The sequence below is a fragment of the Mytilus galloprovincialis genome, chromosome 1, assembly GCF_965363235.1.
Source record: "Mytilus galloprovincialis chromosome 1, xbMytGall1.hap1.1, whole genome shotgun sequence".
NCBI classification, from domain to species: Eukaryota; Metazoa; Mollusca; class Bivalvia; order Mytilida; family Mytilidae; genus Mytilus; species Mytilus galloprovincialis.
In genome coordinates this window covers 96,801,195-96,817,481 of record NC_134838.1, presented here as the reverse complement: position 1 = coordinate 96,817,481, position 16,287 = coordinate 96,801,195, and the positions used below count along the sequence as shown (strand labels likewise).

Genomic DNA, 16,287 nt, shown 5'->3' with positions numbered 1-16,287 from the left:
TTTATTTCAAGTTTTGATAAATTTAAGTTATTATACTGGCAGTCTCTTTGTTTCTTATTTGACTTTTGAAAATATTTAGAAATATAATGAACATTTTTAAGAGCGATCGGGATGGAAAGAATTTATTTAGCACGTTCTCAAGATGGAGCGGAAGATACAAAAATAAGAAATCCATTCCATTCGAATTGTTCATACAAAAGACATAGTTGGTATTCATTTTCCCTTGTATCAAAATAACTGCACGTCTATATAGCTAATAGTCAACCTAGAGGAAATTAAAAAAAAAACGATCTAGCAATTAAAGGCCAGCAAGGGTAAATCAGATTGTTTTTGTTAGACAGCCTGACAGTGACAGGTCAGGGGTCCCAGAATCCGGGTCCGTTCGCGCCCATTCACGTTCGCACCCACTCATGTTCGCCCCCTTTCACTTTCGCACCCTACATGTTCGCATCAAAGTCCGTTCGCACCCTACATGTTCGCGCCCAATTTTAACTTTGTAATCAAGTAATATTCTTATAAGTATTATTGTTTTCATTGTCTGAAAATAAAGTGATACAGCATTTTTTTTGTGTTGAATAAATCTTAATCATGTATTGGATAGTGTATTGTTAAAATAATGATATTCCTTTCTAAATAAAGTGGGATTCTGTCAACGTTTTATTTTGTGTTGAATAACTCTTTATCATGTTTTGGTTAGTGTATTGCTATAACTTTGTTTCATTGACTTGTTTCAAAATGAAGTGAGATTCTGACTACGTTTTTTTTTGTGTGTGTTGATTAAATTTTATCATATTTTGGTTATAATATTGTATTGCTATATTTTATTGTTTCATTGTTTCAGATCAAAGGGACCCAGCTGTTAAAAACCAATTATATTTTGTGTTTTTCACTTATCTTCAATCTTTTACTCATACCAAGCTATAAATACATTCAGTATTTACACGAAAGCAATTAAAAAAAAACAATGATGATTTTCCAATTATTCAACTGGAATTTGAATTAAAATTGGGTGCGAACGAGTAGAGTGCGAACGGACCTTGGGTGCGAACGTGCGAGGTGCGAACGTGTAGGGTGCGAAAGTATATTGGGCGCGAACGGACCTGATACTGGGGTCCCAAACCATAATTTGCATAAAAGTATAAATAGTAAACTATAGCTTACTCTAACAAAATGGAACCCTAACCTTAAAGGCTAAAGTCAGGGACACATAAGGCTTATACCGCAGTCACACTAGTCCATGATCACACTATGATCTGTGAAAAAAATGCAAATTTTGATGATCATAGACATAGTGTGCTCATGTAGATTGCAGTAAAGTCATAGTACGGTCGTTGTGAGGTCTTCATGATCGTGATGAGCTAAGCCAACTTTGAACATGTTTAAAACAATCATAGTGCGGTTTTGGCAAAACCAGGTAGTAGTAGAAGCGTAGTGTCTAGAGAGAGCAGTAAGGTGGCACCATACCTGTCAACTCACCCGTTTTTTGCGGGTGACACCCGTTATTTTCACCTCTCACCCGGGAGTTTTTCTTAACCCGGGGGGTCCCGGGAATTTCTAACATTACCCGTTTCACCCGGATTTCTGACCGGAATTGTTTCCGGTATTTAGAAGTAATACGACCTTCGGTTTTATCGGTCTTTTTCAATGTAACCAAAAGTCAAAATGTAGGACTGTTTACCTGAGCTACGTAACGATATTTTATTAGATGAACTTCCACTTTGCACTTCCCCTGAAACTGACATTGGTACATTTTGGGGAGAAATGTTCAAGTTGCATGACATTTTTCTTAACAAGCCAAGATTTTTTGTTTTGTCAAAACTTGCTAAAACATTACAGTTTTGCCAAACAGCAATGCAGACAGTGAGAGGGCATTTTCTTTAGTAAAGAAAATAGCTACAGAGTTTAGGGCTGATCTTAATAAGGATACACTGTGTGCTCTTCTTTCTTGTAAAATGAATACACATTTGCATTGCTATGAACTGAAACCAAGTGCAGTTCTTTTTAAGAATGCCAAGTCTGCTACTATGGAATATAACAATAGTCTGAAATAAACTTGTATACATGTTCTAACTGTTTCATATACATATTGACTATATAAATTATATGTAAACATATTTTTGTTCTTCAATTGAGCCCGCAAAATGTTGTACGCGTTATGACCTGAGATTTTTTTTCTCAATGCAGGTCATGACCTGACTTTTCATTTTCAGAGGTTGACAGGTATGAGGTGGTAGTAAGATCGCAAAGGTTGCTGTACCATAGTAGTGACAGCATAGAAAAAGCGCGATTTTAGCCTGAGAGGCTGCGCTTCGATCTCACAGCTACGTTACCATGGTTACTACAATATTATAATATAAGTACATTTAATAACTTAAAAATGATTTACAGCAATCAGGAAAGTTCATTAAGATCATTATAAACATAGTCATATAGTGTACATCCATCATTGCCACTATGTGTTTTCCTTGGTCGCCATGATGTTGGATGTACACACTATATTTATAATAATCTTTATGAACTTACCTGCTTTGACCAATCGGAACAACTCGGCCTTTCTGGTTGCACGAAGAAATTATAGCGCCACCTGGAGGATAGAACTTCTTTGTGTCGCGGATCACTACAATTCCGGCCAACAATTTAAGAAGAATTTCTCCGTAGTGCATACGAGGCTATTGTACTGCGTAGCGAGAATGGCCGAGTAGTTACGATTGCTGCTTTGACATGGGTGGTAAAGGGTTATTTTCGTGCAACCTGTTTTGCCATTTTTATTTCATGTGCCTTATTCACCGTGTTTTGTGAAATCGGTAAAAAGATCAATGTGCAAGACATTTTTAATTGTTTGTTCATTGTGAAATAGCAATTTTATTTCGCGTTCTCCCGTGCAGATACATAAAATATATCCCCTTTACATCCCTCTGTTTTCTATATCATTTTTGAAGTTTTAAAATACATTTACAATATACTATTGTTTAATAATCAGTGTTTAAAAGTACCAATATGCGCTAATATTAAAATTTCAAGTGTTATTCGGTCATTACAAGCGTTATTCAAATAATAATGGTGTTATTCTGTCATTCCAGGTACAGCCCTGACCAACTCATCCTTTTGCCAAATCAACCCAAACAAATATGTCCCACTTTCTTCAAACTCTCCCAACTTACTAAAAAGAATAAATTCAATTTCATATTTTATTTGGCTTTTTAGCTCACCTGGCCCAAAGGGCCAAGTGAACTGCTTTTCCCATCACTTTGCGTCCGGCGTCTTTACAAAAATCTTCTCCTCTGAAACTATTGGGCCAAATTAAACCAAACTTGGCCACAATCATCATTGGGGTATCTAGTTTAAAAAATGTGTCTGGTGACCCGGCCAACCAACTAAGATGGCTGCCATGGCTAAAAATAGAACATAGGGGTAAAATGCAGTTTTTGGCTTATAACTCAAAAACCAAAGCATTTAGAGCAAATCTGACATGGGGGTTAAATTGTTTATCAGGTCAACATCTATCTGCCCTGAAATTTGCAGATGAATCGGACAACCCGTTGTTGGGTTGCTGCCCCTGAATTAGTAATTTTAAGGAAATTTTGCTGTTTTTGGTTATTATCTTGAATATTATTAAAGATAGAGATAAACTGTAAACAGCGATAATGTTCAGCAAAGTAAGATTTACAAATAAGTCAGCATACCCCTTTAGGAGTTATTGCCCTTTATAGTTAATTTTTTACAATTTTTCGTAAATCTTAGTTATCGTTTACAAAAATCTTCTCCTCTGAAACTACTGGGCCAAATTAATCCAAACTTGGCCACAATCATCTTTAGGGTATCTAGTTTAAAAAATGTGTCCGGTGACCCAGCCATCAAATAAAGATGGCTGCCACGGCTAAAAATAGAACATAGGGGTAAAATGCAGTTTTTGGCTTATAACTCAAAAACCAAAGCATTTAGAGCAAATCTGACGGGGGTAAAATTGTTTATCAGGTCAAGATCTATCTGCCCTGAAATTTTCAGATGAATCAGACAATTGGTTGTTGGGTTGCTGAATTTTGGTAATTTTAATGAAATTTTGCAAGCCATTTTTGGTTATTATCTTGAATTTTAGTATAGATAGAGATAATCTGTAAACAGCAATAATGTTCACCAAAGTAAGATCTACAAATAGGTCAACATGGCTAAAATTATGGAGTTATTGCCCTTTATCATTGTTTATAGTCAATTTTTAACAATTTTTTTAAATTTTTGTTATCTTTTACAAAAATCTTCTTCATTGAAACTAATGAGACAAATTTAACTTGTCCACAATCATCATTAATAAACTCATCATAGATACCAGGACTAAATTTAGTATATACGCCAGAAGCGCATTTCGTCTAAAAAAGACTCGTCAGTGACGCTCAAATCCAAAAAAAGTTAAAAAGGCCAAATAAAGTACAAAGTTGAAGAGCATTGAGGACCAAAATTCCTAAAAGTTTTGCCAAATACAGCTAAGGTTATCTATGCCTGAGGTAGAAAAGCCTTAGTATTTCAAAAAATTCAAAAATTTGTAAACAGTAAATTTATAAATATAACCATATCAATGACAATTCATGTCAGCACAAAAAGTGCTGACTACTGGGCTTGTGATACCCTCAGGGAAATAAATCTCCACCAGCAGTGGCATCGACCCAGTGGTTGTAAATAAACTCATCATAGATACCAGGATTAAATTTAGTATATATACGCCAGACACACGTTTTGTCTACAAAAGACTCATCAGTGACGCTCGAATCCAAAAAAGTTAAAAAGGCCAACTTAAGTACGAAGTTGGTATCTAGTTAAAAAATGTGTCTGATGACCTCGCCTGCGAACTAAGATGGCCGACATGGCTCCTAATAGTACATAGTGTAAAATGCCGTTTTTGGCTCATATCTCTGAAACCAAAGCATCTAAAGCAACTGTGATGGGATAAAATTGTTTATAATGCCATGAACTATCTGCCCTGAAATTTTTAGACCAATCAGGCAACCAGTTGTTGGATTGCTACCCAATGAATTGGTAATCTTGAGAAAATATTGCAGCTTTTAGTTATTATCTTCAATATTATTACAGATAGAGATAAACTGTAAACAGCAATAATGTACAGCAAAGTACGATCTACAAATAAGTCAGCATGGACAAAGTGGTCAATTGACCCCTTAAGGAGTTATTGCCCTTTATAGTAAATTTTAACAATTTTCATACAAAATACTTTCCTCCGTAACTACTTGTTAATTATAGATAGAGATAATTGCAAGCAGAAACAATGCTCAGTAAAGTAAGATCTTCAAACACATCACCATCACCAAAACACAATTTTGTCATGAAACCATCTGTCTTTTTTTTAATATGCACATAGACCAAGGTGAGCGACACAGGCTCTTTAGAGCCTCTAGTTTGTTTGGGGTGTCACTGATGACGTCTACAAAATCCTAGTATCTATTAACAGTTAAATTTAGCCTATCAACTTGCCTTGAAAAGTAGTTAAATACAGATAAATTAAGGTCTGCCCACTTACCCCACTTATTAAAAGTAGTTTAATCCTAATCATGCTAGTGGGTGATGTATAAAGGTCTGCCACCAGGCTGACATGTACTATGTAGGTGTTAAACAATGCAAATCTTCTAAACTTGAGGAAAAGAGGCACATCTCTGATAATTCACTGTGTATGGTTTGTTATTAGTTTATCCAATCATCTGTTTATCCAATTTTTGCAATGGGTCAAATTATCCAAAGAGTTGATGATTCTATGTTTAATTTGCACAGACAATTTCCAAAATATGCACTTTCCCATACATTTACTGTGTCAAAATGAATTTGGTATTAAACCACAGTAAAACCTGGCCTTGAAGGCATAAAACTTTGCTTAGTGCTCTGAGCACAAAAATTATGCTCAAAACATGAAATCCAGCAATTTGATTGGTTGATTTTCGAGTCTGAGTACAAAAATCATGCTTGAAAGTTTTATGACCGTGAGGCCTAATTGTTCAATGTCAGAAGACATTTACAATCATTCAAAAAAAAACAACAGATGTATAGAAAACCAGAAAATTGCATTACCATACTTTTGCTTTATTTAAACAAATGTTATATATTGTCTCAACTTGACTGAGTCAAAAAGAAAGGCTAAGGTATGCTGTTACAGATGGTTGAGGCTACTACCGTTCTGTCAACAATTATGTATTAGTTTGTGATTAGGACTGTTTATGTGGACCACTAGTGGTATGTCAATGCTATTTCCATGGAAATTATTTGGCCACATCATCAGTCATAGTCTATTAACTTTTAAATTTTTGCTAACTTTACATGTAAATGGTGTAATGGTGTTTTAGAATTTTACTCGAATGTTCAGAATTTTTGCTATTTTACTTTTAGTTTGTGATAATGTCAGTTTATAGGGAACCACTACATGTTGTGGTACATGTAGTGGTACGGAGGTCAATGATAATTGGTATGCAGTTGTAGTAGCATTGGCACATATCATTTCCATGGAGATTACATGTATATGGCCCTGTCCCCTCATTCATGGTCTATTGACTTTTTAAAAATTTTACTTAGTTTACATGAATGAGTTTGTTCTTAGATCTGTTTTAGAGAAATCACTCCTTGATATTTCCTTAAGTTTTATTAGCTTTTGTAAGTCTCTTTTTCATGGAGTTGATATGACCCCAATCACCTCATCATGGTTCATTGACTTTGAAATTTTTACATTGTTTATAATTTAAAGTTTGTGATTTAGTTCTAGTGTAAAGGGCACCACTTATGATAAGTCAATGGTGTTTCAGTGCTCTAGCTAGAATTTGAAAAGGGCAGGTTGCCAGTGAACATGAAAAATATGCAAAACAGGCAAAGTTAATTAACCAAATAAACTGCTTGAAAATATAAAATCCCAATGCTTATGAAAATGCATACCACACATCAGTTTTCATGTTTGCCATTTTCAGTATTTGCATTATACTACCAACATTACAAAAAGGCAGAACATATCTATATGAGAAATATATAAGGTTAATTTTTAATATTTTTCAGCAATGAACTTCAGCAATTCCTTAAAATGATGAAATAGTACTGAGGGCAAAAGAGCAATGAATGGGCATATCATACCTGGGACACCAATTGCTGTGGACTTCTGGAAGAAAAGGGATTGTCCGTCTGCAAAGTTTTTCTTCTTGACTCATCTCCATGGTGACCATACAGTAGGACTGTCCTCATCATGGCAATACAACATTTACTGCTCTGCAATTACATCAAAACTACTGACTGAGAAGTATGGAATTAAAGATGACCTTGTAAATATCCTTGAGACAGGAAGTAGTAGTATAATCTATTTAGATGATGAGAAGCAGGAACAAATGGTTGTAAGTGTGATTGATGCAAATCACTGTCCAGGTTCTGCTATGTTTCTCTTTGAAGGATACTTTGGTAAAGTTTTATATACTGGTGATTTTCGTTATTGCGATTTAATGTTTGAAGATACTCCATTATTCAATTGCTCTGACATTGATATTCTATATTTAGACAATACTTATTGTTCACCTGAATGTATTTTTCCAACACGAGAGGAAGCTGTAGAGAAACTTATCAAATTGGTTCAAGAGCATAAAGATCATCGAATAATAATTGGAATGAGAAATTTAGGTAAAGAGGACTTATTAGTTAGAATTGCCCAAAGAACTCAAGAATGGATTTCTGTTCCAAGTTCTATGTATAGAACAGCAGAAATTCTTGGTCTGCCCAACGTGTTTTGTATTGAAGACAAAGAGTGTAAAATAAGAGTTGTACCATTTCATACAGTTAACAAATCAAACATTATTGGTTGGAATGAATATGAACCAACCTTGGTGATTTTACCAAGTTCTTTGTATACTGGTCTAGGTTGTATTCCATATGAAGGTATACCTAACGTCCATATAGTACCGTATTCTGACCATTCCAGCTATGCAGAGATATGCACATTTGTAGAAAGAGTTAAACCCAAATACATTTATCCAGTTGTCAATGAAAGGCCAAGAAGTGGAATATTTGGTAAACTGTCTGAACGTTCAGATTTATCTTGCCTTAATAAATATTTATCAAAAGAGGAAAGTGTAAAGTTTACAATTCCAAAATCTGTTAAGAGGTTTATGTCTTTGCCTATGACTAAATACATGAGGAAAGTATCTAGACAAAAAAAACAAGGCTGCAAAATACCATTATTGAAGAAGAAAACTTCCGTCTCTTTAGGTGTGGTTTTTGATTCTCCACAGAAATCTCAACTGAATGAATCTGCACAAGAATTTGAAAATCAGTTGGAAAAAATGAAAAGATCTTTTAAGAAAGTGCCAAAGTCCAAATCAAATCTCTTAGACAATAAAATTGATGTAAGATATGATCAAGTTTCAAAATCAACAATTGATAATGATAAACCGATGACAAAGTTGACAGAAATGAAATTAGGTTATGGAGAATCAAATGTTAATGCAGATTATAATTGTTCACCAGACACAACTAATAAAAGAAATGAAATATCTGATAAAAGAAGTGATCAGATTGAACCAACATTAAATACCTCAAACCAAGAAGGACCCATATGTGACAAATATATATTATTTCAAGATGGTGCAGGCCAAGCAAATACTCATTCACATAAAGATTTATTAAAGTGTAATGATTCTGTTGAAAAGTGTGTTTCAGATAGTACTATAGATAGTCATACTGTTGGTATACAAACTAGTTCAAAACTAGATGATAATACCTTTACTAAAACCAAATCAAACCAAGGACAAGAGAAACTAGATACATGGTTCAGATCTGCTATCACTGTGACAAATTCACCTGTTACCCATCAATCATGTCAATATACAGAAGAAATAGTTTGTCCAGGAAATGACACATCTTTTTCACTACCAGAAACAAACTATTGTATGGACAAATCCAGTCTGTTATACAATAATAACATTCCAGCTTCTGTTAAAGTAAAGCTAATTCCTCTTAAACCTCTCAATATGAAAAGGAAAGCATCTACTTCTCTGGATCTATGTTTAATTCCAATTACACAGCAACATACCAATAAAAACCATACAAAATGTAAAAAGGGGAAGAGACTTTCAGATGAGGACAGTTTTATAACTCCATCAAAGAAAGCTAGAACAGTATTGTGAATTATTTTTAACAAATGTTTTATTATGGTCTTATATGCCATGTTTAATTTCTACTATATATTACATTGTATTTATTTAATTTATAATATACAACTTTACTATCGTAGTGCAACTTTGACAGCACAGACAAATTTGTTTTGTTTTTTTAAAGTTGTGGATGGCAGATCGCAATTGGTCAATACTCAAGGTAATATTAAGTTTTATATTTGGTATAGACATGTGTCATTGTCAAGCCTGTGTCTTTTGTCACAGAAAGCTTGACATAGGGATAGTTATCCAGGGGCGGTGGCAGGGTTAACTAACTTCTTGAAAGCGCAATATTTTAGAAGGTAGAATACCTAGATCCTTCATCCTTTTTATATAGATGCCTTATGTTATGAAGTTTCTGTCTGTCTGTTGTCCTTGACCTGATTTTCATGTTCAGTGACTACGCGAATTTTTTTTTCAGCTTTTTAGTATTTTTAATATATCTCTCTTATCATGAGTATAATGATAGCTATATTTTGTATGTGCGAACCTTGCAAGGTCCTAATGCCCTTCAGACAGTTTTCACTTGACCTAGACCTCATTTCATGGATTATTGAACAAGGTTAATATTTTTGGTGTATGGAATGAGTGTATTAAAAGTGTACATGTCAAACTAACAGGTTTCATCTGACCTTGACCTCATTTTGATGGTTAAGCTGTTAGAGTTAATTATTGGTGTTATGTTCTATTCTTCTAATGCTGTATGCAATAGGTCTGCTATGTTTGGTGTATGGAATGATTGTTAGGTGTACATGTACATCTGGTAGGTGTCATCTGATCTTGACCTCATTTTCATGGTTCAGTGGTTAATGTTAAGTTTTTGTGTTTTGGTCTGTTTTTCTTATACTGTTAGTGTATAAAACAAATTAACTGTATTTGGTGTATGAAAATATTTTATGATGAACATGTCCATCTGGCATGTTTAATTTGACCTTGACCCCTTGACCTCATTTTTACGGTTTATTTGGTCAAATGATGAACATGTCCATCTGGCATGTTTAATTTGACCTTGACCCCTTGACCTCATTTTTACGGTTTATTTGGTCAATGTTTTCGTTTTTTTGTCTTTTTTCTAATACTTTTAGCAATAGGTCAACTATAATTGGTGAATGGAATGATTGAAAGGTGTTTATGTCTGTCTGTCAATTATCACCAGACCATTACCACATTTTCATGGTTCATTGCACAGGCACTTGTCTCAGAATTTTTTTTTATATAAGAATTTTTTTCTTAGACAAGTGCCTGTGGTTCATTGGTCAATCTTAAGTTTTCCTTGTTAATACAAAAAAGAAGATGGTATAATTGCCAATAAGAAAACTCTCCACAAGAAACCAAAATGACTCAGAAATTAACAACTATTGGTCACTGTACAGCCTTCAACAATGAGCAAAACCCATACTGCATAGTCAGCTATAAAAGGCCCTGAAATGACAAATGTAAAACAATTTAAAAGAGAAAACTCAAAGTGTAATTCATGTTAAAAAAATGAAGAAAAAAAAATATGCAACAAACGACAACCACTAAGTTTGTTTCTTAGATACTATATGCAAAAGGTTAACTTTTGTATTTAATGCATGTAATGATTGTAAGGTATGCATGTCTATCTGGCAGGGTTCATCTGACCTTGACCTCATTTTCATAGTTCATTGATCTATGTAAAGTTTTCCTGGTTAAGTTTGTTTCTAAGATAGGCAATATGTCAACTACACGCATATATATTTAAAGCATATTTGGTGTATGGAATGATTGTAAGGTGTACATGTATTTCCAGTTTGGTTGATCCAACCTTTGACCTTATTTTCTTGGATTATGTTTAGTTCATATGATAGTTGTAGTAAATCTTTATATTTAGAACTAAATCAACACAATATCAATAGTTAGTAAAGAAGGCAGGACATTTCAGCGTGTGCACTCTTGTTGTTTGTAGTTTTATGTTTAGTTCTACAAACATATTTATTTCCCCAGCAAATAAGAATAAGCCTGTCTGTCCCTCTATCCAAATTCCTTATCATTTGTTTGATTCACTTGATACCTAGCAGATTGTTTGACCATGATATGGTAACACGATCATGTGAAGGAGTTTGTTTTAAGTTTAGTTAATCCAGAATTATGCACCTGTCAGTTTGGTAGCTTTAATCCTTTTCAGGACCTACATTCACTATAATGGGCCTAATTTCCTATTTCATGAAACTTAGCACATTGTTAGATGTGAATGTTGGTAGAATGTTCCCATCTATCTAATTAAAAATAGTATAGCTCTTTCAACTTAGAAATCTTGGTCCTGTTCAATATCAAACTAGCAAGATTGCAACTCTTACATGTTTTATTGTATCCACTCAAAACTTTGTATATGGTTTGATCAAGATATTCAGATGTTCAAGTATTGAGAATGCCACATTCTTCTTTATAAAGCTTGCAGGATATGCCTTGTCAAACACCTTCATGTCATACTTACATTGACAACATGGACAATACTCCTCCCTCCCATCTTAATGGAGGTTGGTACATTGTTAGATCCATGTGCATGTTGGTAGGATGTTCCAAGTTCATTGAGAATGTTGAATTTTTATAGAGTACATGTATTGGTCATTGAAGTTAGAAAATTTTTGGTTTTTCAGATAGACTATATTGTTGCAACTCATCCTATATACATCTGAGTTATACTGGGTGCATTGTTAAATCATAGATGTTCCTGTGGGAATGATGTTCTTGCCCAGTTACTTTTGTTTTATATACAGTTTGCATGTGGGGAGAATGTTCCTGTTTATTGAGTTTTTCTAGAGTAATTGCCCGTTGAATTTAGAAAAGTTTGGCCATGTTCAATCTCTACCTTGTCATTGCATGTTCTCAAAGATGGTTCAGAGGTGGATGGCTTCCTTCACCAACAAAAAAAGAACAGCCATGGGAAAGCACAATAATGCTGAAAGTTGTGTTAACATCAATCAATCGACCAATCAAAGATTGTTTATTTCGGTACACGTAATTGACAAAGCCAATAACAACGGAACAACGTTTTTACTGTTGTTACTCATCACAAAATCACGCCTCACTCTTAGTACAAGGCGGCCTATAGATGATCAGGTCCAATACGTAAAAAGAGTTTTAGGTTTATCCATCAAAAGGAAATATTATTAATCTTCTGAAGGGGATGATCTTAAACATGTTCACTTTTAAAGGCAATCGGGTAAGGTCAAATATTCATACTACTTAGCCTCTGAACTGCTACATTCTGAATGTCAGACATATATTGTTTTAATGCTGTCTTGATTTAAATTATAAATTCTGTAGTAAATACTAGAACAAGAGGCGTTTTCTAAACAAAATTTAGCTTTAAAATAAAAGTATCTTTTAGTTCCACTATAGTGGACCCCTTCAAATTGGTATACCATATCCTATTTTCCGAACTGAACAAATATTATTTAGTATATAAGATAAAAACGTTGACTACTGGACAAATTAAGCTGCATTATGCGAGCACCCTATATTTGTGTTCTACCCAATAAATGCTGAAATACTTGCCATTGTTGTTATCTAGCTGGCTACTATGTTACAGCAGTGGCGGATCCAGAGGGGGGGTTCCGGGGGTCCGCACCCCCCCTTTATTTTGGCCGATCAATGCATTTGAATCGGGACATATGTTTGCACCCCCCCTGCACCCCCCCCCCTTTGCCCTGGGCTAGCACCCCCCCTTTCGAAAATTCCTGCATCCGCCACTGATTACACATAACTAATTGAACACTTTTTCATACTTCAAATTCTTGATTACAGAAAATATAACCAGAAAAACCTTAAATGATCGTCGAATCTCCCAAAAGTTTTGAAGTTGCACATAGGAAGCAGTGCTCATTAGGAATCTTTATGTAGTTTATTATCGCCTGTGATTTTGGCTAAGATGTCAAAGAACAATTGTATGAAATATTTAATCGCCGAAAATCTCTAAAGACAAGTAGTTTAGATTTCCCAAATGGCAAAAGTCGTAGGAATATTGTTTGTCGTCGATACGTATTAAATACGTCAGTAGTGTATTAATAGGTTATTAATAAATGTAAGTTAGCCGGCGGCAATTTCAAATTAGAAGAGAAAAATTTACGTACCTTTGAAGTGAAATTTAGAGTATTCTTATGATAGAAGTTATTATTGTTAATCATGATATTCCTTTTATTTGAGATGTGTGTTAATAAATTGTATATTCAGAATTGAATTTCATTCTTGGAGTCACCCCACCCCCTCCTGTATGAAAACTTGAAAACGGTCGAGATCCCTACCCTAAACCATATATATTCATGTATGGGACAATATAACAAATCAAATGAAATATAGGGGGAGTACCCCGACCCCTCCTGTCTGAGGACTTGGAAACAGTCGAAATCCCCACCCCTAACCATATATATTCATGTATGGGACAATATAACAAATCAAATGAAATAAAGGGAGAGTCCTTTGGGGTCACCCGACCCCCTCCTGTTTGGGAACTTTGAAACCGTTGAGATCCCCACCCCTAAACCATATATATTCATGGATTGGTCAATATAATAAATCGAATGAAATAAAGGGGAAGTCCCTTGAGTCACTCCACCCCCTCCTGCCTTAGAACTTGAAACGGTCGAATGAAATATAGGGGTCCCTGGGGGTCACCCGCCACCTCCTGTCTGAGAACTTGGAAACAGTCGTTATCCCCACCCCTAAACCACATATATTCATGAATGGGACAATATAACAAATCAAATGAAATATAGGGGGAGTCCCTGGGGGTCACCCCACCCCTCCTGTTTGAGAATTTGAAAACGGTTGACATCCCCACCCCTAAACCATATATAAACTGAAGCAACATTGCCAGTTTTTATAATAACGTTTGCCTTGGTTTTTGGGGAACTGCCTTCAGCGCTTACAGCGCTTTGATTTCGTTTTGATTTCGTAGCACTTTTCTGGATAAACGTTTGTTCGGACAATCAAGCAAGGAGGATATATAGTTAAGAAAAATGAGATTTAACGATTACTTGAAAAAAAATTGTGCGGCTATAAAACTAATTGCCCAACCGCCATTGATGTATCACCAAATTAAAACGGTATTGAAATGTCTTTGAGATTTGTTGGTATGATAGTCAATCTATATTAGGTGTTACTTTGCCTTTTATTTGTAAGTTTAAAAAAACCTTCATAAAAGACCATACAAAGGATGGCTAGATTGTTGGTTTCTTCATAACATCCAGTAGTAAATATTTCATGCATGTTCATGACGAGAACTAATTAACAATGCATACAATACACGGCTGGTAATCTACACACGCAGAACATTTGGTTCTGCAATGAAAACCGTGAGAGGATTTTCCGGTTGTGCTTGAGTAAAGTAATTGTCACCGCTTCGAAAGGTATGTACATTTCTAAATCGCAATTTTTTATTCCACTGATCAAAAAATTGAAAATCGGAGAATGCTATGCTGTGGTGAATACTTTAACGAAGAGATACATTTATCATTTACTGTTGTACGTGGAGTTGAACTCCTACAAAATCAGTTGCCGCACGAGAATTTGCCTAAAAAAGTGACATTTAAATTTTGAAATGGTTCTAATTACAGACCCTCAAATTAAATTTACTTTTTATTCGGTCAATGGATATGAATGTCGTTTTGGGCAGCGTGTACGCTGTCCGGTGTTGATCGACATCTTAATAAATCTAAAAACCTCATATTTTCATTATATCATGCGTGAGGGGATCGGTTCTGATTGAGGACATCGTGAATGCGTGAGGGGACCTGAAATCATAATATTATATCCAAACTACGAGTCTTTTAAAGTTGCCTAAATGTGGTCAGATTGTTCATGAAAAAACACATTTGTGTGCATAATCAAAATTAATGAGATGGAATTTTGAAATACATTGTGGGAAAATAGGTTTTACGAACAATAAAAGGACAAATTTTGTCAACGATTTGTTTCTAGCTACGAATAAAAGTTGAAAAAAATCATATCAGCCCAGTATATATTTTTTACGAAAAGAGTTAACTCCCCTTGTATTGCGTTTTTTTTTTTTTTAATGGATTGCGAAAACACAAATTTTGATATTTGTTTGAATATTTTAATTTATACAATACATCACAAAAGAGGGACGAAAGATACCAAAGGGACAGTCAAACTCATAAATCTAAAACAAACTGACAACGCCATGGCTAAAAATGAAAAAGACAAACAGAAAAACAATAGTAAACATGACACAAAATAGAAAACTAAAAAACTAAAGAAAACTAAAAAAAGCTAAACACAAAGTTTTCTGTATATGAATAATCAGTTTAACCAATAAATTGCAAATATGTCTCCAATAAAGGCAACAGTAGTAAACCGCTGTTCGAAGTTCACAAATCGATTGAGAAAAAACAAATTCGGACTATAAACTAAAACTGAGGGAAACACATCAAATATAAGAGGAAAACTACGACACAACAGAAACACAACATTAAAATTTAACACACACAGAAACGAATTACAATTTAACAATGGCCATTTTCCTGACTTGGCAAAGGACATTTTAAGAAAAAATGGTGGGATGAACCCGGTTTTGTGGCATGCCTAACCTTCCGCTTCTACGGCAATGTTAAATATAACATTTAAATGACAACATTATATGACAGGACTTCAATACAAATAAATGAGAGAACATATAGGACAGAGAAACACTCCAATTATAGCTAACAAAAGGTACCCGGTTTTAAAAAAAACTTATACGTCAAACGCGTCTTTCGTCAACACAAGGCTTACCAGTGACGCTCAGATGAAAACAAATATTCGAAAGCTAAGACAAGTACATTGAGGACCAAAAGTTCCAAAAAGTTGTGCCTAATACGGCTAAGGTTTCTGCCTGGAATAAGAAAATCCTTACTATTTCGGATAATACATAATTTTGCAACCAGTGATGCTTTATAAAATGACTATAATTATAATAGATTTACATGATAAAATCATAGTGGTGACTAACTACATAATAAAAACGGATACATAAAAAACCTCTACCAGCACATAAAAATTCACAGCCGAGTTTGCCAAAACCATCAGCGCACAAAGTGACGTCACATATGAATTTCTTAAACAATATCCCAAAAATAGGATAGACAGAATT

General features: G+C 34.5%; 1 protein-coding gene across 3 annotated transcripts; it reads left to right on the top strand.

The window, feature by feature from the left end:
- The first annotated feature begins 120 nt into the window (after window positions 1-120).
- On the top strand, window positions 121-9,255 carry LOC143046115 (5' exonuclease Apollo-like). 3 transcript variants are annotated; one of them, XM_076219131.1, is made up of 2 exons: window positions 121-205; window positions 7,039-9,255. In XM_076219131.1, exon 2 carries the CDS (start codon window positions 7,095-7,097, stop codon window positions 9,147-9,149), a length of 2,055 nt encoding a protein of 684 aa, XP_076075246.1. In that variant the 5' UTR covers window positions 121-205; window positions 7,039-7,094; the 3' UTR covers window positions 9,150-9,255. The 3 variants fall into 3 exon arrangements, with proteins under 3 accessions (XP_076075246.1, XP_076075232.1, XP_076075240.1); XM_076219117.1 differs by having other exon boundaries at window positions 127-209; XM_076219125.1 differs by having other exon boundaries at window positions 136-314.
- The last annotated feature ends 7,032 nt before the right edge of the window (window positions 9,256-16,287 follow it).

What these genes read in the sequence shown, in the direction of transcription:
- LOC143046115 (XM_076219131.1), top strand. Translation starts at nt 7,095, where the DNA reads ATGAATGGGCATATCATACCTGGGACACCAATTGCTGTGGACTTCTGG.